The sequence below is a fragment of the Pleurodeles waltl genome, chromosome 4_1 (genome assembly GCF_031143425.1).
Source record: "Pleurodeles waltl isolate 20211129_DDA chromosome 4_1, aPleWal1.hap1.20221129, whole genome shotgun sequence".
Classification (NCBI taxonomy): domain Eukaryota; kingdom Metazoa; phylum Chordata; class Amphibia; order Caudata; family Salamandridae; genus Pleurodeles; species Pleurodeles waltl.
The window spans coordinates 486,812,894-486,839,689 of record NC_090442.1 but is presented as its reverse complement, the minus strand read 5'-3'; the positions used below and the strand labels follow the sequence as shown (position 1 = coordinate 486,839,689).

General features: G+C 41.6%; 1 protein-coding gene across 6 annotated transcripts in view; it reads left to right on the top strand.

The window, feature by feature from the left end:
• SYT1 (synaptotagmin 1) overlaps positions 1–26,796 on the top strand; it is a 3,823,670-nt gene that overhangs the window by 3,285,585 nt on the left and 511,289 nt on the right. For all 6 annotated transcript variants that reach the window (XM_069228780.1, XM_069228783.1, XM_069228779.1 and 3 more), the window contains one exon: positions 14,226–14,360. In XM_069228780.1, the coding sequence (XP_069084881.1) occupies positions 14,226–14,360 (135 nt within the window). The remainder of the gene's footprint in view (positions 1–14,225; positions 14,361–26,796) is intronic.

Below are 26,796 nucleotides of genomic sequence, written 5' to 3'. Positions count from 1 at the left end.
ACAATAAGCCATCTAAAAGACGGGGCCGTAAAAACAAAGACCATCTCATAGAAATAAGTTCTGGAGGTCTCCGTTCACAAATAACCAAAAAATGTCCTTGTTGCAGAAAACAACCAGACCACAAAATGCTATTTTAATCGATGTAACTTCCAACGTCATTTCTAATGTTTCTTCTTTTCATGTCCATCTTATCTGTGTTTTGTCTGATGACTGTACTGGATTGTCACTTGCGGTAGGTTTATTATGATGTGTGCATACAGCCAGGCCATGTCTCTTAGTGTGTGAATTACATCTGACAGCTTGGAATCCTCAGTGGAAATGTAGTCAAAACTATGACACACGTTTAGAGGCTGAACTAAATTGATTTAATTCAAGGACAGTGGTGCTTACGTCCATTCTACCAGATGGTGCTTCAAGTATATAAAGCACTGAAGCTTGAGAAGGCAAATATACCTATTTCTTGTTTACATATTTCCAGTTAACTAGGTAACGCATAGCTGTTATTGTACATACACAGTGTTAGCCTTTTCTCATTTACTGTGTGCTAAAACATTCGAACAGATGCGGCCATTCTCGTGCACAGTTACTGCAGCAAGTGCTGGATCCTTTACCCCCCTTTATTTACACCAAGTACATTGCGAGAAGATATTTACTAAAATCCATGGTTTGTTCTGAATCTGTCAAATGCTTGGTTTATATTTACTAAAAGTTCATACCTCAAAGACATAAACGACAAAATGATAAAAACGTAATGCTTTTAAAATGAGGTAATAAAATCACAAACTGGAAAACTACATGAAAAAACGCGAACCTCCTTATACAATTGAAATAGGAGAAATAAAGTACAACACAGACAGACAAAGCAAAGGAACGTAGGATAGTAAAGCAAACAGAAACGTGTAATTCGATACAATAAAAATCAAACGTTCTAACGTTATGTTATGATATAAGATGTCTTATAGAGGATGCGATGTCACACTAGACTTGCCGAGGGTGTTCTGGTTCCGCAAGATAAAGGGGCGCACCTCTGGCAATGCCTGACTGGAGCCTACCTTGGAGATCACGGTGTAGTACAGGCAGATTACATAAAACAGTTGGAGTTCCTACACTTGAGGACGGGTGTGAGGAATGGAGAGCGAGTGGTCTGGATTTAGAAGCTGTCTTGTTGACCGATCTCAAGCTGACCATTTAATAAGCATTATCGAAGCGTCCTTCAGAAATGTAGGGCTCATGGCTTGGTTGGCTTCGTGGGCTGCCCGACGCACTATGAAATTAACACGCTGTTTGATAAGTAGCCACTTCTCCAGGCGTACTCTTTATATGTGTTTTTGGCATTAACCTAGTTTCGAATGTCCGGTGTCATCATTTTTGGATTTTGTTTAGAGGAAGGCTAACATAATCATTCTGACTTCAGATGAGCAAAGACACAGGAATTGCCCCCGTGTCGGGAGTTATTCATGCTGGAGGTTTTTAAGAGATAACTAGTTGATAATTGTCTTTCTTTACCAAACTATTAGGCACAGGGCTCTAAAGCTAATTTATTTAAACAAAAAAAACAAAGATTTGGACCTCGATTGAATTTAGAGGCATGTTTCGTACAATTTGGCCAAATGAATGATGGTGGGTGATGTGAAATTCTCTTACTTCTGATATTTTTATTTTACTGCCGTTGAGATTTAAGTAGAATATAGATCTAAACAGTCATGCAGAATGAGTTGGTTTAAATCCATATGGAACATCTTTCTCCAACCTAGAAAGTATTGAGTGTCATTTTCAAATATTTAAGAAAACAAAAAAAGTGTTTGGTGGGTTTCTTGAACTACTCTCAGTCACTTGTAATTGCTCAAGGCCACAATTCAATCATGCGTTTTTCGGCCCACCATGTCCCCTCAATATATAAATTAACCCTGGTCCTTCAGTACGAGCAGACATGTCTGCCATACCAGGCCAGGTCCCCTGTGAATGGGAACAAGCATGTCCAGACCAATTTCAGCCTGTGTGGGCATAGTCAGTAGGGTTCTGCTTGAGTACTGTTGCACATTGAGCATGGGGTGTAGGCATGCATGTCAAACTTCATGCATCGCACATAGAAAATCAAACATTTGATTGCTGGATTTCTTTAGGTAATCTCAGCTACTGGTATCAATCTGAGCGGCATTCTAGTCCATCTTCTTTGCTGCCCACCATGCCACCTAAGACAATAACCAAACATGTGCAAATCAGTCTTGGTCCTGCTCCAATAGGAACAGTTGAGCCCAAATTGCCTGCCCCCTCTGAATGCGAGCATAAGCAATTCAAGCAATGCACCCAGCACTTTTTTGTTTTCCTCAGTGCAAAGCCCTAAGTGCGACAGGTATGCCCAGACGTGACTCCTGTGCAAAGGTCCATAAAGCCTAAAACAGGTCTGGGTTTGCTTATGTTTCTTTTTGAAGGGGGGTGCTTGTCTGACAGTTTATGATCGACTGCTCCCGTTAGGAGCAGGGTCAATGCTGATTTGCATAAAAAAGGTTTGGGAACGGTGCCCTGCAGAATTTCTTTACGTATTTTTGTTGGCTCTAGGACTCTCTGCACTTTACCCGTGCTAACTAGTGGTAAAGTGTTTGTGCTCTGCTTGTATGTCCTTACTCCATGGCACCATCAGTACCCAGGGCCTCGACAATAAATACCATGGGTGGGCTGCAGCATTGATTGTGCTACCCACTAAAGTAGCACTGTAAAACATGTCTCGCATCCTGGGGAGGGAACCAGTTAAAACCTTTTATCAAGGATATGCTCATTCAGCCTCTCTCTGAGGTTTTCAGCTCTCACCTTGGTGCAAAAATATTTGTCCCCTTAATTCTTCTGACAGCAGTATATTCATTTGATAAAATCTACTTGGTAGAGAGATACTTAGGGGCAAGAAAAACCAGGAAAGAAACTATCTTTCATACAAGGATATCATGTATAAGTCTTAATGCGGTGCCACCTGGGACCAGCGTCCCCCCAGTCCCTGGGTGTCTACTTTTTTGCAGCAGCTTCCAGGTTAGCAGACCGAACCTTGTTTGTACATATTACCTGAACATAAGCATGCAAGTTTCAAAGCATGCCCCCGACTTATGTTCTTCAGGGCTACATCCTTCTCCCTAGAAGTGAAACCCTAGGTGGACTGTATAGAGTGCCACGTCAGTCTGCAGAGTAGACCATCCCAGCTCAAGCCCTTGGGTATTCCAACCGATGTACAATGCTTTGTTGGAAGGATAAAGGCATCATTGCTCTTAATTTCCACATGAATAAAGTTGATATAATTAAGTAGCAATCCCATTCATGTATCACACAGGCTTGTTCGGCAGGACTCCGACGTCCAGAAAGGTAAAAGAAACACAACTGGAATACACAAGAAATGAACTTGTGAAACACCCTAGGTAGACAAATGTCTTACACTATTTGTCTGTCGTGAAGAGAAGTTCTCTCCAGAGTAATTTTTTAAAATATAAATGTCCTCTGGGTGCATTAAATTACTATCCAATGTGTTGCTTCAAAGTCCATTCCAATTTCGTGAACCCCCATTTGTAAATGGCACAATCTGTGATGTGTGTACCTTTCACAAGGTATCGCTCCTTTCAGCTTGATGTGTTCAAAGATCCTCACCAGGCTGACATGAATGGCTCTCCTGACAGCCTGGTAATGTTGAGATATTAGAGTATCTTCCCGTTGCTGCAAATATATGCATATTATCTTCTTGATTGTCGTCAAATGCCAGGAGCTAAATTGCTTTGTGCTCCGAGATGAAAGGCGTGGCTAGGCATTTTGATTAGAATAATCTGATGAAGAAAGCAGGTTTATCCAAGCAATAATGGAATACGTGAACTGAAAACATGTCGGGAAAAATAGATGCACTCCGATTAGCATATAAAAGTGACTTACTCAAGGTAGCTCGTACGTTATTCATCGCGTAAATCCCGAAGGGCAGCCTATAGATCTCCTAAGTACCATCAGTCATGTTTAGAAGCCCTGAGTATTCAAGCTTCTGATAGCGAAACATTTTGTTTTTAATGTAGGTCACAAAATGGCTGTACTTGAGTACTACAGTCAAAACTGTGTATTGCAGAAGTATGATTAGTCCACAGGAAAACAGATCCACTCTAGGATGCTAAATTATATTTATTATGTAAATAAAACCTTTGCAAATGGGAAAGTGGGGTTTTGATGATTGCAAGTAATGGTATTTGTATTTTTGCTGCCTCCGAGTAAATCCAGTATGTCAGTTTAATTTAATTAATTGTTTTACATTGCACACCTGCTCAGGTTTATGTGGCCTCCCAAAATGCTGAGGACTTTAACCATATCATTTGGTTTACTATGGCACACTTCTTTATAAGCAAGCCATCACACTTTGAATATTATTCTTGCTTCAGTAGGAGGTGATTGTTAAATTAATATTACAAAATTAAGTGATCATTTTTGTGTTCCATGACCAGTCTAGCGGTGAGAGGGAGAAGAGATGGTTGAGAGATGCTTACTAAAATAGCATTACTGAGGATTACTTTTGACATTAGTATCCAGTTTTCAAGAGCACATGAAGATGCTTAATTTTTGAGTGGAGAAAGGAACTTTCAAACTTGACACCTTAGTTGATGTGAGCTAAAAGCGTGAAGAAAGAGTACAGGGCAAACCCAAAGATTCACCCAAAGATGATGGTGAAAAGCCTACTCTTGCCAGCATCAGGAAGAGTGAGGTGCCAAATTTTGTTTTGCGCGTAGAAGAGATGAGGAGGTATTTTATATTCTGCATTCGTTAGTGCACACCAGTAGGAATCTTAGACGTGGGCATTATCTTTAGTTATGAATGCAAGTAATCAATCTACATTGTAATTTGTCTGCTTTCATTTGTGATGTTGGCAGACATTTCATCCTTGCTGATAGAAGTTATCCCAATTTTAGGAAGTTGGATTATTAGTTGAAATGAATGGCAGCCCACTGTTAGACCTGTTTGCTTTCGGTGTGGGTTTCCCTGTCTTTTTGGCTTTTGACCTCCTGTTATGATCCTGTAATGAACTTCATTTTTGCTGGATTTAGGACTCTGGGCACTGCTGACCAGACTAAAGTGCAAGAGCTCTCTGTCTAACTTGGGTTGGTGATTGGCTTTCTCCATGATTGGCATATTTGATTTACTAGTAAGTCCCAAGTATAGTGCACTAGAGGTGGCCAGGGCCTGTAAACCAAATGTTACTAGTGGGCCTGCAGAACTGATTGTACCATCCACGAGTGGCCCTGTAAACATGCCTCAGATCTGCCACTGCAGTTTCTGTGTGCAGTTTCAAACTGCAATGTTGACCTGGCAAATACACCCACTTGCCAAGCCCAAACCATACCTTTTACTACATGGAAGGCATCCCTAAGTTAGGTCCTATGTAGCACTATGGGCAGGGTGCAGTGTGTTTAAAAGTTAGGACATGTACTAATGTGCTTTACATGTCCTGTGAGTGAAATACTGTTAAATTCGTTTTTCACTATTGCAAGGCCCATCTCTCCTATAGGGAAACACGAGGATAGCCTTGAAATATCTTTCAAGTCAAGTTTCCCATTGGGAGCAAAAATGCATCTTTTTGTGAAGTTCGTTTTTAGATTGTAAGTTTGAATATGCCACTTTTAGAAAGTGGACATTTTCTTGCTTAATCATTCTGTGTCTCTGCCTGGTAGCAAAATACATGTCTGGGTCAGGTTGACAGTTGGGCTTTGTGAATTCACTCTAGAGCGTAACACAAAGGAAGCTGAGGTGTGTGCTGCATATCCTGATGGGTCTGTCTGGGCTAGAGTGGAGGGAGGAGATGACACTTGCACCTGAATAGGGCTGTTCCTGTCATTTCACAAAGCAGGACATCCATCCATTCCTATGTATTAAAACTTTTAACTTTAAAAATGTATATATTTTCTTGTGTATGCTGGATTTCTTGTAGTTTTGGTCTTGGTTTACTCAGATAAATATTGGCTATTTTGCTAAACTGGTGTTAAGTACCTTTGTGGTGTTTTCACTGTGTTACTGTGGTTGTCTTTACAACTACTTAACACATTGACTCTGAGATAATCTTTAGTGCTCGTGCCAAGCTACCAAGGGTGTTGAGCAGGGGTTGTCTTAGGTGGGTGGCTCCCTTACCCTGACTAAAGTGCAGGTTCCTACTTGGACAGGGTGTAAACTGACTGCCAGCTAGAGACCCTATAGGAAGGTAGCCTCTTTCTAGCCTTGTTACCCCCACTTTTGGCCTGTTTGTGAGTATATGTCAGGGTGTTGTTACTGTCTCACTGGGATCCTGCTAGCCATGACCCCAGTGCTCATAGTGGAAACCCTATTTGTCAGTGTGTTTGATATGTGTCACTGGGACCATGCTAGCCAGGACCCCAGTGCTCATAGTTTGTGGCCTATATGTGTTCCCTGTGTGGTGCCTAACTGTATCACTGAGGGTCTGCTAACCAGAACCTCAGTGTTTATGCTCTCTCTGCTTTTAAAATTGTCACTGCAGGCTAGTGACTATTTTTACCAATTCTGATTGGCACACTGGAACACTCTTATAATTCCCTAGTATATGGTACCTAAGTACCCAGGGTATTGGGGTTCCAGGAGATCCCTATGGGCTGCTGCATTTCTTTTGCCACCCATAGTGAGCTCAGACAATTATTACACAGGACTGCCTCTGCAGCCTGAGTGACATAATGTCCACGTTATTTCACAGCCATTTTACACTACACTTAAGTAACTTATAAGTCACCTATATGTCTAACCCTCACTTAGTGAAGGTTAGGTGCAAAGTTACTAAGTGTGAGGGCACCCTGGCACTAGCCCAGGTTCCCCCACATTGTTCAGGGCAGTTTGCCCGGACTTTGTGAGTGCGGGGACACCATTACACGCGTGAACTACATATAGGTCAATACCTTTATGTAGCTTCACAATGGTAACTCCGAATATGGCCAGGTAACATGTCTAAGATCATGGAATTGTCCCCCAATGCCAAATCTGGTATTGGGGTTCCAATCCCATGCATCCCCGGGGCTCCAGCATGGACCCAGGGTACTGCCAAACTAACTCTCTGGGGTTTTCTCTGCAGCTACCGCTGCTGCCAACCCTCAGACAGGTTTCTGCCCTCCTGGGGTCTGGGCAGCCCAGTCCCAGGAAGGCAGAATAAAGGATTCCCTCTGAGAGAGGGTGTTACACCCTCTCCCTTTGGAAATAGGTGTAAAGGGCTGGGGAGGAGTAGCCTACCCCAGCCTCTGGAAATGCTTTGAAGGGCACAGATGGTGCCCTCCTTGCATAAGCCAGTCTACACTGGTTCAGGGATCTCCCAGCCCCTGCTCTGGCGTGAAACTGGACAAAGGAAAGGGGAGTGACCACTCCCCTGTCCATCACCACCCCAGGGGTGGTGCCCAAAGCTCCTCCAGTGAGTCCCAGACCTCTGCCATTTTGAATTCAGAGGTGTGAGGGCACAGTGGAGGTTTCTGAGTGGCCAGTGCCAGCAGGTGACGTCAGAGACCCCTCCTGATAGGTGCTTACCTGTTTAGGTGGCCAATCCTCCTCTGAGGGCTATTTAGGGTCTCTCCTGTGGGTTTCCTGTCAGATAATGAATGCAAGAGCTCACCAGAGTTCCTCTGCATCTCTCTCTTCAACTTCTGCCAAGGATCGACTGCTGACTGGTCCAGAACGCCTGCAAAACTGCAACAAAGTAGCAAGACAACTACCAGCAACATTGTAGCGCTTAATCCTGCTGGCTTTCTGGACTGTTTCCTGGTGGGGCATGCTCTGAGGGCTGTCTGCCTTCACCCTGCACTGGAAGCCAAGAAGAAATCTCCTGTGGGTCGACGGAATGTTCCCCCTGCTAACGCAGGCACCAAACATCTGCATCACCGGTCCTCTGGGTCCCCTCTCATCTTGACAAGCGTGGTCCCTGGAACACAGGAGCTGGATCCAAGTGACCCCGACAGTCCAGTGGTCCTTCTGTCCAAATTTGGTGGAGGTAAGTCCTTACCTCCCTAAGCCAGACAGTAATCCTGTTTACTGCGTGATCTGCAGCTGCTAGGGCTTCTGTGCACTTTTGCAAGGAATCCTTCATGCACAGCACAGCCCAGGTCTCCAGCACTCTGTTCTGCATTGCTCAACATGCTGAGTTGACCACTGATTTCGTGGGACCCCCTTTTGTTGTGTTGAGATGACCGCCATGCTCAGATATCTTGAATGCCTGTTCAAGTGCTTCTGCAGGTGCTGCCTGCTTCTGCATGGGCTCTCTGTGCTCCTGAGCACCCCCTCTGTCTCCTCCTCCAAGGGCAACCTCCTGGTCCTTCCCGGGCAGCTCTCATTTTCTTCAACTGCAACTCTTGCAAGGCTTGTTTGTGGTCTTTCTGCATGGACACAAATCTGTATCCTCCAGCACTCCGTGGGACATCTTCTGACCAAAGGAGAAGTTCTCAGCACCTTCCGTTGTTGCAGAATCTTTGGCTTCTTCCACTCAGAGGCAGCCATTTTGCACCTTTATCTGGGGTTTAGTGGGCTCCTGCCCCCTCCCCCCCCCAGGGCACTTGTGTGACTCTTGGACTTGGTCCCCTTCCTTTGCAGGTCCTCAGATCCAGGAATCCATCTTCAGTGCTTTGCAGTCAGTTGTTGCCTTTGCAGAATCCCCTATCTCGACTTTGCTGTCTTTCTGGGGTAGTAGGGTAACTTTACTCCTACTTTTCAGGGTCTTAGGGTGGGGTATCTTGGACACCCTTAGTGTTTTCTTACACTCCCAGTGACCCTCTACACACTACACTAGGCCTGGGGTCCATTTGTGGTTCGCATTCCACTTTTGGAGTATATGGCTTGTGTTGCCCCTAGGCCTGTTGTGTCCTGTCGCATCCTATTGTATTCTACAATGTTTGCACTACTTTTCTAACTGTTTACTTCGCTGATTTTGTTTTTTGTGTATTTTACTTACCTCCTAAGGGAGTATATCTTCTGGGATACTTTTGGCATATTGTCACTTTATTTTTAGTAACTCTGAGTATTGTGATTCTTATGATACAGTGCTATATGATATAAGTGGTATAGTAGGAGCTTTGCATGTCTCCTAGTTCAGCCTAAGCTGCTCTGCTTTAGCTACCTCTATCACCCTAAGCTGCTAGAACACTACTAGTCTACTAATAAGGGATAACTGGACCTGGCACAAGGTGTAAGTACCATCAGGTGCCCACCATAAGCCAGGCCAGCCTCCTACAGACCCCATTTCTAACACCCACAAACAAATTAACACAGTCCTTGTTCGGCTGAAACAGAAAAGTCACTAAATAAACCTGTGTTTAATGCTCTGGTAAGATGGCACATAAGCCATCAGGCTTAACTTAAAGTCAATGTGTAAAGTATTTATGCAGCACTCAAAGAGTAATAAAATGAAAACAAAACATATGAATACAATCCCAGACCAATTTAGAAAAATTGAGTACACCTATGTAAGTAAAATGTGAGCAAAACAACAAAACTCCAATCAGTAGGACTGAAGATGTTAATTTTGAAACCTTTAAGTGTAAATAGTGCACACAATCGCAAAGCAGCACTTGCAGTTATCTAGTTGCACTCAACTGAAGGAAAGTCACAAGTTCAGGTTGACTGCGATGGAGCTCGTGGGACCAGGTTTGTCTTCTAAAGACTTACCTTTTCAAATCTGCTCAAAGAGCTGCTGCTTGCTATGGCAGTGGCCACAAGGAAGTTGTTGTTGGTTTGCGGAATGAGTCAGGCGTCGTGGACAGTCACTGTTGTAGCAATAGGCGCTGGCTGAGGTGGATAGTTGCTGCCAGCGCAAAGTCAAGGTCTTGTTGAAGCCTTGCATTGGTGAACATCACGGATGGTCGCTGTTGGAGCGAAAAGCAGCCCCTATGGAGGGTCATATTGGCAGTTGTCACAGGCGGTCATTTTTAGGCATGAAGAGGAAACTTTATGGTCATGAGGCACCCAAAACATCTGTATTGTCACCTTTGTTTAGGAGAGTGCAGTCTGATGGTAGCTAAGGGTCCAGGATGTGAGGGGACAACTCCTAAATGTCAACAAAGATAGATCCAGCAAAGGAAGGCAAGGAAATGTAGACATCTGGGGTGATCCTTCAAAAAGTACCAGGTCCAACACCAATCATTTATGTTGTATTGAAAGAGAGACATCCTGAATCTGTCAGTTCTCAATTTGTGTTTAAAGCACATATTCCTAGAAGTAAAGTAATTGAGGCCTTCTTAATACTTGGAAGAAGTTGAGTGCAAGATTTCTTCAATATTTAGTGTGGTGTTTGAACAAACATACCAGAAGTCAGACTAAGCAGAATGTTTTGGCCTATCAATAAGCTTTTGGATTTAGTCTGCTTTAGCAGTCCACACAGATAATTTGTACTCACTTCTAAGTCCTTTTAATTTAATGAGTAATATTTAGGTTTGAGTGAAATTTAAAGTATGCCAGGGTAATCCACACATTTCTCATTGTGCTTGTTAAGTGAAAATAGTGTAATTTCTCCATTACACCACATCCTGTAATTATGTGCCATTTTACTGTGAGTGCTCTTGTACAATGCAAATTACCTGAGCAAGAGTAGGCTGTTGCTCTAAGCACTTGTATTTTTCAAACTTTGTTTTAGAGTGAAGTGTGTCCTCACATTAACAAAAGTGCCTCTCCAAGTGCACAACATCTTTTTCAAGGTTCATTGTCTTCTACCTCGTCTACCCATCTCAAGAGTTTCTTCAAAACCAGCAGGAGCATTGCAAGTCCAGTAGTCACACCATTCTGTGTGGGAGGATTTTCATTGTTCATAACATGCAGTATTTCACGGTAGGAGAATATATATAGTCCTCTCAGAAAGATATTGTAGATTATTTTGCATCTTGGACTCCTGCCTTGAAACAACCTACCTTAAATGCAGAAAGATTATTCCGCCCAAACATGGGGAACCTCTTCTTTAAGGTCCTCACACTGAGATGCATATGAAGAGCATATAGAGGAGAATGAAACAAACTGTATATTCGTAAATATCCTTTGTTTCTCTTAGCTTGCCAGTAAACTGCAGAGAAACAATGACAAATCTCAAGTGTTCTGAAACGTTTTCAAAGCGACAGGTATTTTCAACAGGGTAGAAGATGTGGATGCATTATGTGAATGAAGTTCATGTGCAGCGATGGGTAGAACTATTGCGTAGGTTCTCATTATCCTAATGAGACTACTGGATTTGGGCGGCAGAATCACTTGTACTGCAGGGGACTGAGTCTGAACCCACACCAGGTGACACCTGTCGGCCTAATCTGGCTTTTCTTCCGGCTAACAGTGCCTCATCTCCACCCAAGAGCACGGATGATTGGGAAACTGGGCACATGACAAAAATGACCCCTCGGGAAAATCGCGGTCACTCAGATCTCATCGGTTTCTCTCAGTTACATTAGCCTCAAGTACGCAAGGGCAATCAGAGGAAGAGTATAGTTCAATAAGGTTTTATTGAAGTAACTGCACCTTAGATAATAAAGCATGTATTGCAATAACTAGGACGATGAAGCATGACAGGATTAAAATTATGACAAGGAGAGTAAAACACAGAAATAACGCTACCATGTTGTCATTACGGTTTTTAAGAATAGTTCCTACCTAGGCTATGTTAGAGAGCAGCATGTTAAGCTCTAATTCTGCCCTTCAGGTTCCCCTGTTAAGACACCATTCCTCATACCTGACCAAGAGGGCTATAGTCTACACAAGCAGCTGCAGCGAAGTACTCAGCAATCAGCATACAGTTGTGGTCATCTGGCTGGAATCTCCCTCTAACGTACATGGGTCAAAGTAGTGTTTTTATTATAAAACATCTGGTGTTCCAAGAAAGGAGCCCCACGTAAGAGTGTGTACGTTTCTGTGAACATTGGAGACAAAGTGTACCACTTTTGCCAGCAACCTGTCTCACTGCAGACTTGAGAAAGCACAGAGTGAAAGAAATGTCTTGTTTAAGAACACAGTGCTGGCCTACGCGAAGAACAGCTAGACAGAGAAAAATAAAACAAGACCGCAAATGTGGCTATTTTGTAAATAATATAACGAAGCTCGAATAAAACATATCTAGGTTAAAGTGCACAGCGGCAGGCCTAGTTTGCTAAAATAACATGTCTAAAACTATAGCTAAAATGGCTACACAATGTACAGGTCTCAACTGTTACCGAGAGAAGGAGCAATTTCAGGAAAAGTAAATTCTGAACCTAGAATCCTCTATCCATAAAGAATTCAGGTTTGAAAGACTTTGAAGTCGTCCAGAGACAGGCAGTAGAAAAAGAGGCGGTTGGCTACCTAGATACATTTTCAATAGAAAATGCTGCAGTCTGAAGATGTTATTATCCTTGATGATTATGATCCTTGTTAGGATGCACTGTCAGTAAGGTATTTTTTTTAGAAATAAATGACAGATTTTAGCCTGACCTTTGGATTTTGAAATTGCTGGCAGGGCAATAGGTTGATTTCATTCAGTTGTAACCTTTCTGTTGCCAGTGCAGCAGGGTTTGAAGTTACCCTTCAAGGTAGTCAAGTGGGCACTTTGTGAATGGGAGTGATGAGTTTAGCGTACCTGCTGCTGCCAGACCTCCTCCAATTGCTGATAGTGTTCGATTACATAGATCCCAATATTTGGCTCCATTTTTACATGTTGTGGCATTTTCCAGAACCTATCCTTTCTGTTTCCCATAACACTTAATGTGAGCTGAAAGTTTAGTACTTTACACCCATAAACTCAAAGCAAGCGAAAGCAGCCCTTTCTTTAATATTTGTATCAGAGACTGTAGATTTGGCAGGTTCAGAGTTGTGATCTGGACCAATCAAGGCAAAGAAGCATGGTGTAATCGACATAGAGCAGAGGTCTTCAAACTGGGGGGCCTGAAGTGATCCCAGGGGTTGCCCCAGACTCTGGCCAAAATAAATATTATACAGATAACAGGCCTTTGGTTTAAGCAGAAGCATGTTATTGCAGTTTAAAAAAGGTAACAGTACTTAACTGCAATGTTTAAATAGGTTTAGACATATTTAAACATTGCCATGTTTATAAAATAATTGTGAAAAATTATGAGGGGGGGGGCCAATGATTTTTATTTTTCAAATGGGGGGGCGCGGCATTAAAAAGTTTGGAGACCTCTGACATAGAGAATGTTCTTTGCTGGTAGCACTGTTTGCTTTCCATGTCACTGTTCTTATCCCAAGACACTCCATATCTGTGAGCAACAGCTGTGACCATAACCTCGCACAGAAATCCACACCACACCACACCTTTTGCTGTGCAGCGCACATTTTCAACAGATGTATATTTCTTGTATATTGTCACAAAATTTGTAGTTCACAAACAAAATGCAGCGCTATTGAAGAGAATATATCATGTAGATTAAAGTTGTATTATCACTTCTAATGATTTTGCTTGACCACATACACATATTTAAATTGCTTTTGTTCATCCTGAGATTTGATTGAATCTCAAATGAAAATGGAATTGAGTTAGAAGGGTCTTTTTACATGTATTTTCTGATAGCATGATTTTACCTTTTATTTCCTCATACTCATACTTTGCAAATGGATTTGAAATGTACTGATATTACACGTGGCGCTGGCTATTGTTGAACTGAATCACACAGCCGTTACATATTCGGTGGCGCTGTACAGAACGTAACTGCATGAAGAACTAGATTTGACATTTGCCAATGTGTTTCTTTCTATAATGAACGTGCGGCCTTGCATTTTCAACAGCATGCTCATTCGTTCGGCATATGCTGTCTCGAGAAATGACAGCGTTTGCCAAGCATGTTTTTTAAAAAATAAAGACAATATTTCCTTTGTGCTTCAAACTCTGCAGTTAATTTCGCCTGACTTAACCCACCAGGCTACCTCACATCTGACTGCTGAAGGTGACTTCAGCAGCAAGCCGAACATTGAGATAGTAACACACAGCTCTTTTTGGAAAATCTACATAAGCAATAGTATTTTATGTCTTCTATTTTTCATAAATGTTTGCAACATGTGAAAAAAACTTGGTTAGCTCGGGATAACTTCAGACTATTTACCTCTTATAGAACTGCATTGCATCCTTATAATTTGCCAATCAGAATTATTCTATCATATCTGAATTATGAAAGTTTGGACAGTCAGTGCTTGCTTTTAACTGGCTGGTCGGTAGGGATGAGAACCGACAGGTCTGGTAGCTCTGTCTAGCAGGGAATTTATAAAATTGTATTTACTCTTTGCAGGCCCTCAAGGAAGATGATGATGATGACGATGCAGAAACTGGTTTGACAGATGGGGACGAGAAAGAAGCCCCAAAAGAGGAAGAAAAACTGGGGAAACTCCAGTACTCGCTGGATTATGATTTCCAGAACAACCAGGTTGGAAAAATCAAATGTTTTTACTGAAAATCTGAAAAGCCCCTTAATGAAAAGTGCACCCCATTCCCACTTTATCACTCATAGTCCGTTCCTCCGAGGTACACTCGTATGTTTTATGCATTGAGACCCATTTCACAGAGTAGCCACCTACCAACCACAGAATCTTTTGGACATTACTCTAAACCGTTGTAATTTGTGGCATACGTATTTTACCACTACACTTTTATGTAATCTCCAAAATTGTGCTATGCCATAATATTCACAAAAAAAGCTAATTTAGGCTTTTTCCTGAGTGTATATGTTTGAACTGAAAGTATTCCGTTTTATTTATCATTTAGAATACTTCTTAGAAAAACATAACAAATTGTTTTCCTTTCACATGATTTTTCCACAAATGAATTATGTTGCCATGTATGCCACCCATTCCTAGACGTCTCCTATAAAACATGAATTAGTTGCATTGTACTGCACTATCTTTGATGGTCATGAGTAATTATCAGTGGCTGGGATTAATTCCATCATAACATCCATCTCGCCTTGTATAATCTAAGTGAGAGGGTTCTGCCGAGACGTGAGTCCCGAGCTCAGTCTACCGTGGGACTAAAGCTACGTCTTACCAGCCCAAGAGCAATACTACCTTCTGAGATGAACTCAGTCATTTCACCTATTATTTTTCACTTTCCATTTTTTCTCAGAGAGAAGGCCTAACTGCGACTTGTATGCACAGACGCGAGTTCCATGCTTGCTGTGCCATGAGAATCAAGCTACACATGTTTGGGGAGGCCCAACAGGACTGACTGGTGTTGCCTGTGTGCCCTTTCAGAAAAGACATATCCTACGATTTGGTGCAGGACTGTCCTTTCTTGGGCAAGGGCAAAATTGATTTACATAGTGTTGATTCCTGTACAATGAGGTAGGCGAGCCAAAAATGATGTTTTGAGTTGCAGCACAGAATAGCCCTGGAAAACCAGAATTATCGATGCCGGAGATTAACTCAAGCATTCCTTCCATAACTGCATCACTTACACCACATTTAACTGGGAGTAAGTGAAATGCTCATATAGGTGTGGTGAAATAGGTCAGGCATTTTCAGAGCACACAGATCTCTTCATAGGTGTTTAACTATATTGTCTCTAATGCGAATGGCTACTCTCTAGAAACTCCATTTTTAATGTGCACTTCCACAAACCAATGTGGAACGAATGGTTTTACAAAGCACTATGAAGATGTAAATAATATTTCATTTTTACATGCAAAATGTCACTTTTGAGACGGCAGACTCATTACGCATGCATAATTTTCCTGATTTATGGCTATATGCCTCACTTACACAAGAATAAATCTTTCCCGAAAAAGCGTGTGTCTTCCTGAAGACACAATGTTTTGTGACTAATGTGGTAAAATATTATCTGACAAATCTCAGTACATGCATACCATAAGAAAAGGCATCACAGGAGAATTCTGAATTTTAGCTCTTAGAAATGAGACAATACTATTCTCCATTCAAAAAATAAAAAACATACTCTGCATGTGAACTTCCCATATATATTCAGTTGATGAGATGTCAAAAAAGCACGCAGTTGTTAAAGAGGTTTTTCCTTTACTTGAATTGTGTAACCCACCCACATCTTCAGACCGACCACTGTACAAGAGACAATTTTGACCTTTTTCTATCTGCACTGAAGAGTGGTAAATTTCTCAGTGGGATGTACTAACCTGACGTTGAAGAATAAAATATTTTAGACTTAATAAACGTGAAATTAGCAACCAACTTTCCTATGGTAATTAAAACAAGAGGTGGCAGACATTGCTGGCATGTGAAAGTATATATATAACACACTCACACACTTGCATACATATATTTCACATGCCAACAATGCCTGCCGCCCCCTCATGTCAATTACCATATGAGTGTGGACTCACTCATGACATCTTTGATAACATCATTGATAATATCAATAAAACATTTGCAGTAAAATTAATTTTAATGTAACATTCACAGTAAAATTATTGATGAAAAAATTGTGCATGGTGGGGGAACGATTTATATTTACCTTAGGGCGCAAGTTACAGTTACTTGAAACTTTTGAAGCTGAAAACACCTCCTTCAAAAGCTAAATATTACTTACGTGCACTCCAGGCACTCCTTATGATCTCACCTATGACATCACTAATGGCATGTCTTATGATACCCTTTATGACATCAGTGATGACATCTCAAATTACATCATTAATAACATCACTGATGACATAATCCAGTGAGTATGCAAGTTTGTGGCAGAGTTTACACAGTGGCGGGTAACTATCGTTCTACTTTTCTATATAATCTTGTACAGCCTGGGTCCAGCTAATGGGTGTAAGTGTTAGTGAATTGCATGTGCTCCTAATGAAAAATAGCTGTGTTGAGGTATTGAACATGTTATATATGTTTGCATTTAAACAGTTGACTTGTATTCATTATGCTCCACACAACTTTTTCATTCTGCAGAAAAAGTTTCCAACAGGAGAAAGATTCTGCGGAGTAGATACTACCGTTTGTAAGCAGCCTTGAGTTATTAGACAGAAACGTGTCAGCATGACAATTTCTACATTACATAGAAGAGTGTTTGTACCAGGTAGTAACCTATGTATGCGTGCTTGTTTTGCTCCAGGCAATGGACTATCTGTAAAGTCTTCACCACAGTATGAACAGTGCAGGTAATATGATCTTTAGCACCTTCAGATCTTGGTTATTTTTAGCAAATAGTGTCTTTTTTGACAACTGTTGCATAGACTGTACACTGTTCTTAGTAGATTCCTTTGAATACACTGTGGTCTATTTCTCATGAGAGTTGCAGTTTGCAAACAGTGTGTTATAGAATGAACCCTCCATAGAGTAAACACTGCTACAGTACTCAGTTCCCTACTGATATCAACTTCATTTCTTATTGTAGGTTTGGTGTGTGTTAGGGGTTTGATACAGATAAAAGATGTCTGTACTGGGGCATTTATTTTGGAATTGACACCCACTATTTTGGCTTTCTCTGAACAGTTGTATACAGATTGACCACAGTACTCAATGAGGGTTTCCCATAAATCTGTGTTTAATTGTTAATATGAACAATGCTACATGTAAAGCCATGCCAATTTATAAAGCAAAATGTGGAAAAATAAAGCTTGGATAATGTCATCAATGATGTAATTTGAGATGTCATCAGAGATGTCATAAATGGTATCATAAAATGTCATTATTGATGTCATATGTGAGTTCATAAGGAGTGCATGGAGGGGTGCAAGTTATAGTCAGTGCTGCTAACTATAACTGGTGAATTTCTGTTTTTTTTAAAGTTAAAAACATTAATGTTGACACTGAAAAATTCATCTAATTATAATGCTAGTTTAACCTTTGTTTTTTCAGTGAATTTCTAAGTTTTTTTTTATTAAAAAAAACAGATCCTCTAATCACACATTACTATAACATTACTTTAACCTACGTTTTTGTCAATGAATTTGTAGGATTTTTAGCGTAATTCATTACCATACGTAAATGCAACCCCTTTGCCATAGGAACCATATCCCCAGGGCCATTTTTTTTTGTTTCTAATCAAAGGGGAGGAGGGCCTAGGCCAATTTTGGCCCTGAGAACCCCATATCTTGGGGTATGGCATGCTTGTTTGAGGAGGAGGCCACTTGCCCCCCTCGCTGCACCAATTTGGGTCCATGAACCTCATCCCTCTGGGTCTAGCACAATGTTTATGGGGAGGGAGCATGTAGCCCCCTCCCCAAGCCAATTTCAGCCTTAGGGACCTCAGGAGGATGACAAGTGGTCCCAGCACCTTATCCCGCAGGGCCTTGCTGCATTTTGGAGAGGAAGGGGGCACACATCCATCTTTCCTAGGCCAATTCTGGCCCCAGGGGCCATACCCCCCAGGCCAGGTTGCATTTTAAAGGGGGAGGGGGACACACAATTCCCTCCCTTGGCTGATTTTTGCCTTGAGGACCCCATCACCTGGGGCCCAGCTCAACAAAAGGTGGCAGCATATCCTCATTGGGGGCGGCAGGAGGAGATCCAAGGCTTCTGCATCCCCAGCTTGCTCCTTGCATCCCACAGAAGCCAGCATTGCTCCCACCCACAGGAAGCAGTTAATAATGCTGCTCCTTACAGGTGGAAGAAACATTTAGATATTTCCCTGCCCAAGTCACTGCGGGCAAGGAAACCAATCTAAAGTCCACTCCCAGTGGCTGGGTGCATTTCTTAAGGTCCCACCAGCTGGAAGTGAACTTGCTATTTGCTCCTAGTTGTGGTCGATTTAAAAATGTTCCTGCCAAGTAAGAGCAAACACAGGTTTCCCTGCCCACACTGCTGTGGGCAGGAAAATTGCTATGTCCTGGGGGTGGGCACCCCTAGACAGAGTTTCTGAGCATGCCCAGGTGGGCTCCCTGGGGCTTATAAGGGCTCGGGAGGTGAACCGTGCAACCCCCTCCCATAAAAATTGTTCTTGGCCTAGGGGAAGGCTCACTGGGGCTTATAATAAATAGCCGCCATGTTTTTGATCCTGTGAGAGTCTTGTGGGATTGCTGCAATTCTTGCCATTTCCTTTCTTTTTCACCTCAGGGCAGTCTCTCTGGGCCCCTCCCATGGGGCAAGGAGGTCAAGGTACTCCTACCCTGCTCTCATACATCACTTTTTTTTTTTTTTTTTTTACAGAACTTCAGGACAGCAGACTAAGTGCCCAGTCCTAAAATGGCTGCCATAAATATTTTTCTGCTTTCTGGCAGCCAATCAGAGCACTGGCTCTCTCAGGAGTCTGAGTCTCATGGGAGCAAGATTGTCCAAGGGAAATAAAGCTGCCTGGGCAAATCAAAATGCTCTATTTTTAAATTGGCACTCCCACATAGTCTCTGAGACTCTCGTGAGCATAACTACCAAAATTACAAGTACACTTGACCCTTACTTTCACAAAAACTACTGAACAGCTTTACATAAAATCACAGAAAACACAATCTGCTGACTAATATCTAGCTCCTTACCGCATTTGGTGAAGATTCGTCAAACAGTGCCAAAGTTATGAGCAATGAAAATAAGCTTCTCCTATGGACAAGCATACCTAACTATAACTACCTAGTGGCGACTGTCACTAAGTTTCATATGTTTTATATATATATATATATATATATATATATATATATATATATATATATATATATAATATAAAACTGATATCTAAATATAAACATATGTATATTTAGATATCAGTTTTATTTGTGTACAACATATAATCACATGTATATACTAGCCCCAATTTGTAAGTTTTTTTCTAAACACTTAGGATTTATTTAGATACACATAACGTCCAGTTTGTCCCATTCACGATTCCCTAATTAAGAATTGTCAAACTACTACAATGTAAAAAGTGGACATTTAAATGAGAAAAATATACTAGTAGAGTGAAAGCTCTGAATTTTCAAATGTGGTTTTCAGGATGGATTTGTGTGTCTTCCTGAAAAGGATTCCTCAGAAGGTCTTGATAAACAGCAATACATTGTTTCGTTTCTGGCTATCTTTGGGGTGTTCAGTGTGCAGTTATTTATCATTCTTACAAAACATGACTAATCTTGCCAAGGACAGACAAGTGTGTCTCAGGGTCGGAATAGGGTGGGAACGCTCTCACGCTGAATGGGAGTGGGAGAAGGATCTACACCATGTGGAGAAAGGTTTCCCTTGGAAATCTCTTGTATCCTATTTGCTCATGCAGCGTTGGCATCGATGTTGCCAGGTTTCATTTTAAGCTGTTTAGCTTATTGTTTTAGCTAATTTTCTTTTTGCAGTACTTTTCTTTTATGACCTTGTGGTCATGCCTGACTTCCACTCCGAGGGGTAAAGCTTGTGCATACCTCATGCTCCGACTTTCTTCTCTGCTGCGTGACCATGTACTATTGGCAGCAACACGGAATTAACAATAATTTAATAGATCTGCAGTGAAGTTATGCACAGAAAGGCAGAATTCCTATATTTCTGCACCACGCCCTTGCCTTTTCCTTCTATGCCATTTTGGCAGATAGTTTCTTTACTTTGGTTTTGTTTACCTTATACGTTCTTTCCTTATATGGCATCAAAGTGGCATGGCCTAATTTTAAGTTGTTTTAGTTTGGAAAAAATTACCACCTCTGCTATCTGCCGATGTTAATTGTTTAGCTGATGAATTTCGCTCTCATCTTTCTTCAACTTACACCAAATGTCTCCCTTTGACACTACGAAAGTAAACTCGACGTCCAACCACTACCACTGATATTCTTATTAGCTCAAGACAGAAAAAAAGTATTTTGAAAACACTGGTCAGCTTCGCACAAATCATATCATATTTCCTGGACAAAGTCAAATACATTAAACAAATGAGAAAAGGATTGTCACCTCGTAGGAAAAACCAAAACAAAACACCCCACTCTCAAAAATGTAATTTTTTTTGTAAATTGTAAAGGCTAGAAATTCCCATATAGAACTTAGCAAAACAATATAACTCTTAAACCTGCGGTGGCTAAAGGTCTCTCAAGACATCTGTACTGCTACTTCCACAACAAAGGGAATAACGTCAGGGAATATTTTGCCACTATTCCTAATTCAGAAATGGATAGTTTTGAGTTGACTGATTTAACTGGCTATGTGCCTTTCAAGGACGTACCTTTACCTTCATTAGCCTTTATTACAGAAAAGCAATGCCTCAATTTCATTGCTACTCGCATACCCCCAGACCAGGTGCAGCTCCTCCATTAGGGTGGAGGAGCATCACCCCTCCACCAGCAGTGACAGCAGCAAAACCTTTCAAAGAAAAGAATAATAAATAATGTTTATTATCCTTTTCTTTGAAAGGGGTGGGGCCACGGGGGTGACGTACATTGAGGGCACAGCACCCCGCCTCACTGCGCATGTATGTTTGGCCGGCCATCTCGGGTTGGCCAAACACACATACACACAGGGCTCTCTCCAGACCAGCAACAAAGTTGCTGGTCTGGAGAGAGCCCGCACAGGTTCCCAGTCTCCCTGGGAGAGCCCTGGCTGGGTCCTCCCAGCCAATCCTGACGCTGCTCAGAGCAGCATCAGGATTGGCAGCAGGGCAGGCTGGGAGCCTGTGCCTGCATGCAGCAGAGGAGCGGGGCAATGTGAAGGTGGAGGTACTTTTTTTATTTATTTAATTTTTATTTCTCCCCCCCTTCGCGCACCACCCCACCCCTTCTGCGCCCCGCGAACCACAACTGCACCAGACACCCCACTAGATATCTATGCAGCAGTACAAACCAAACTGCTATGTTACACAGTTATTTCTAGGATTCCACAAATCATTAGCCCAGAGAATCTACCCAATTTTCCTGATTTTCGTGTTACCTTTCTTGGAAAACATTTTAGAGAAGATTGTCATTTTCCAGCTGCAAACTATTGTGGAATCCAACAACCTACATGGTGTATCATCAGCTCGCACTAAACCAGGACATGCAGCTGAATCAGTGACTACCTCAGTAATTGATGACATAGAAAAGTTGGTAGACAGCAAACGTTTAGGAGTAATGATACACCTGGACCACTCTGCAGCCTTTACTTCTATTGGCCATGACATCCTAATACAATGGAAGTTTTAAAATCAAGGGCACATCCCTAAACTGGCTACAGTTCTTTATTTTTGTGCAGTCTCGGCTGGTTTAATTTGGCCCATTTTTAGGTTTAGTGAAATCTTATGTAATACATTTATCTTAAAAGGGACTTACATCCTGCCTTACATTCTTATTGGTCCTTGTGCTTGTCATTTTACTTTTCCTCATTTCTACTGGTTGTAGGCATTCTGTTTCCTGTTCTTCCGTGTGTGTTTCTCTTATCATTTTACCATCAGAAAAGTACTGTGTTCATCCACTTTGGTGGAACTTCTTTTAAGAGTCTCAAGCAATGATTGACAAACAAAATAAAACCTAACAAGAGGTTCACTCTTGCTTTAAAGTTACTGTGCTGCCTCAGTGCCGTGGGCTCAGCGTGCTGTTATTATCTCAGTGGAGATCCTCCAACATGTTTTTTATTCCATCTCTGTGCTCCAGACAAAGCATACACTACTTAGTGTCCCCAGGGCACAAGCAGGGACCCCCTTCAGTGCGTTAGTCATTGAGTGTACTCTACCGCACCCCCGGGGCACAAGAAGGCATCCATTTCAGTACTTGTTTACTGAGCGACTCTGAGTTACACAAACTTCAGGCCCAGTAAGTCTGTACTAGGGTCGAAGCCAGCCTTAAATTCTCCAAGCGGGCAATTTCACTGGAGGAGCCCATGGTTCACTTACTTTGTTAGCCATTTCTGAAACTTCTATCCTCTAAGTTGTATCGTTTAAATTTTCCATACTTGGTTCCACCTCTAAAGATCACCTTCCATGATTTAAAAAAAGTGAGAGCGTGAGAGAGAGTATGTAGAGTACGTTCACATTGCTCATAGTACACCCTGTTTGCAGACATTTAGTACTCCTGCACACTTTGTGTTTGTTTCACTCATCATTTTAACTTAGCTTATATAAAAATGACCAACCTGTGAGGCTTCGTATTCATAATCTGACTATTTTAAAAACTGCAAGCAAGGCAGATTTAAACACAAACGTCTGTTGTTGCACTAGACAATGTGTGACACTTTCATAAAGAAATCACATACAATATATATATATATATATATATATATAGATATATATATAAAACACAACTTGAAACCTTATCAGTAGCAACCATGGAATGCTTCATGCACACCAACTATGTTGCAGCCCATTGTCTTAGTTTTGAATTCAGGTGTATTCACTGATAAAGCAAGAAACATTTAGAAGTATCATTTTTGCTTCCATGTGTGGACGTCTAGTTAAAAGCATGTTCTGCACAATGGAAATAATGAGATAGTAGGAGGATAAACAGGTGTGCATTTGTATTTTCTTACATAACTGGTAAATTTAGCAATGATTTGTCAGAACAAAGACTTGACTAGCTGTAATCTCTCATGTAATAAAAGCCCCAAGTGATAGGGAGTTAGGGACCATACAACAGGTCCCCATGACCTCTTACCTTTTTGCTAATTTATGGTGCCTCGTGCAGCGACCTAGTAGCTGTATGGCATGGCATGAACACTAATTCCCTAGGTACTGCCTTTAGAAACTGTCATTCAGCTCATGGGAACTGTTTTTTTCATGGCCTAATAATTCTTCACACACTGGGTGCCTTTTTTTGCACTTATGTTATTTTAGCTTTGATAGCACATTTAAACATGGTTTGCTTCCTATACTATTTATGAGCCAGCGTCCACTGACAGCTTTAAAACTGGTAACCTAAAAAAATAAACGGCTTAGTCGAAAAGTTTCAAAGCTGACTGTAACGCACTAAATAAGAGACAGCAGGGCTTATCAGTCACTGGCTGCACGTCACAGCTGGAGCTTGCATGTACCTGTGCGGCTAAAGGCGATAACTGTGCGGCTTCACAGCACTTTTAACTATGACAGACCCTTTTCCTTACAGCCTCGAAAGGCTGAACAGAAGAGAAGCGCCAACCACTGGGACACTTGCATGAAATGTCTGACAACATAAAGGTAAACAAGCGTATACCACTGCCCATGCAAAAACGATATAATCTGCCAGAACCATAGTATTCCACATCGATACTTGCTACAGACGTACGTGTGAATATGTCGAAAAAACAATAAGTATTAAGCAATTACAGAGAAATTATAACCTCATGCCAGTCTACCTAGATGGACCCAGGAAGTCGATGAGATAAAGAAATACCACTTATGACAAACCCTGGTTTGCCAATTATACGTTGCTGCTGTTTTTTTTTTTTTTATGTCTTAGACTTCGTGCAGCCTTTCATACTTTCCTGTTAGCTGCTTCCCACATTCTACTTATCTCAAATTACACTGGCACTCTGCAGCAGGCTCGAGGTGATTGGCTCGGAGTGCCCACCAGAAAAGTCAAATTATGTGGCACAGTATTTTGTCATGTTTACACGTATAGCTTAAAGTTTTTTTTTTTTTAAAGCGCTATGATGGGGCCAGTGCTGGCCACGTTATAGTGCTTTTCTTTATTTTTTCTTTAAGCCACATTGCACAGCAGCTTGTGCTGCTATACAACATGTAAAAAACATTGACAATGCCCATAGATTTTGCGCAGGTGAAACCTATTGCCTTTGCCAATGCTTATCCTCAGATACTGTTCCCATGCACTGAAGTGTTGCAGTGCTTTGACTTATCTCATCTCCTATTCATTTTCTATGTGCTTCTCTTTGCCTCTTTACTATAAAGAAAATATTGCAATCCCATATTTGTACACTGATGACACTTAAGGATGACCCTGACCACCCTTCTACATGTTGGTACTGCATGTTAATTTTAGGGATAACTTTTGAACCCCTCCAAAATGAAAATCCTTGAGGATAAACACCAAGTATTATTTCATCTGACCTTCTGTGTTGGTAGTATGCCTTGACCAAGACTTAAGAGTAGGAGACCTGGGAATGCTCCTAAACTCAAAACATAACTTGGAAAATCAGATTTCAGCAGCCACTAAGGCCTGTTTTTTTTTTAAACAACTATGCACCTTCAAGCACATTGTTTTCAATTAATCACTCATAGAGTGAAGTGGCCAATGCGTGTATACAGGCAAGAATTAGCTAAATAGCCTCAGCATATCTAGGTCTACCAAGGTAGAGTATCTTTATAAAAATAAAAGTCAAAATGCCTTAGTCACCTATGTATTCAGCTTTGAAAAATGTGTTAGGTGATATTCAGTTTACAATATGAGGAACAATGCTTGGTGACTGCAAATCTGTTCACAAACCACAATTGAAAGGCTAATGAAACCCGACTTGGAATGGTAACTGATTCGCACTCTGGAGGCTGTTACGTGGGGACAGTCTCCACTTTACAAATCATGGTTAGCTGTGTCAGGAAAGCGCAAATAGAGGTCCAGTAGACTGCTCCATACTGCTCCTCAAGTCGTTTCATAAATCATAACATATCTGCATTTTTACATTGGCCAGAAAATTCAAAACTCTCTAATTAGATATCATGCCCCTATCTCTTTATGGTACATAGGTTGTTAAAAAAGTGGGGATAGGGGTTACGAATCTCACACCTGAACTCTAGGTAAAAAAGCAGGACATTACTAAACTTCAGGATAGCACCATTGGACTAAAGACAAGTTCTTTTATCCAGAAAGGCAACTAAAAGAGTGATGTTACTTGAAGTGTACATTGTCAGCCCAAGAATGCTTCAACTAATCCATAAGGTCTGAGGGCACAGTCAGTGTTTTGATTTGATTCACACACCTTCTCTTATGGTGACAAGGCAAAAAAGTTTCAGAAGCCTTACAAGTTTGCAGCAATCTGAGGACAGGCCAAGGTGGGCTCCACAGTGCTCAACAACCTCTTGACAAAATGGTTTGGTGGGACCCAACCACACGTCTGCCCTGTCTTTCCCAGTATAGCACGTCAGCAGAAAATGAATCCAAGACAACAAAGACCTCTAAGCCTCCTCAAGATTCACAGGTTTGTTGGACTGGGCTCTTTTCAGGGTTCTCTGAGGTCAGTGCATTTCCCAGGGTTCAAGACCTTTGAATCTACCCAACAAACAACTCAATGAAAGAGCCTCCTTGTAGCAGATGATTTTTTGTGCAGAGACAGGTTCAAATAGGCAGGGGGCCCAGTCAAAAAGTCGCTACCCAGCTTCTGTAACATAGTGCTACACATGAAGATTCAAGTCAAGGAGTAGAATGCGATCATATGTTGCACTGTCAGGCAGTAGAATTTGTATTGCAGTATGCAGGGAGGCTTACTCTGGTGTTCCAGGCAAGTTACAAGGTGCTGTTTGTCCAAGTAAGGGTTCTTTAAAAAGTAGCCAGGTTAGTATTGGATGTGACCATAAACCAATAAGTAGAAAGTATCGACTGAACAACACTTCAACTTTTATTTCTAAGTGATGCAGCTCATTTGCATAATGGTACCCAGGCTCTCTCAGAGTGCTTTGTGCTCTATAATCCAAAATGGCACAAGAGATTTCTAAAGCCAAGTAGGCATTTATTTACCTCCAACCCCCACCCGTACAATGCAGTTCATCCCAAAAGACTATAAAAGAATTCAAGCACTTTATAGCAGAACTGTCCAAGGGTGACCCTTCACAGTGTGAAGGTTTTACGTCTAGAAGAAATGTCCTCAGGAAAAAAAACAAAGTGTGATCAGTGTTACATAAGCCAATGCTCCTGAATTGCACCCAGGTCCGCTCCCTCCCTTTCCTCAACACTTTGAAAACGGATGGCTGATGTCCTCCCAGAAAGATTGGCAAATGTGTGAACTGACATAAATGGCCTCATTCTGAGCAAACTGTTTGGGACAGAAAACCGCCACTCTCGTTTTCTGCCGTCTGGCCCAATTATGAGTTTTCCGCTGAGCCAGGGTGCA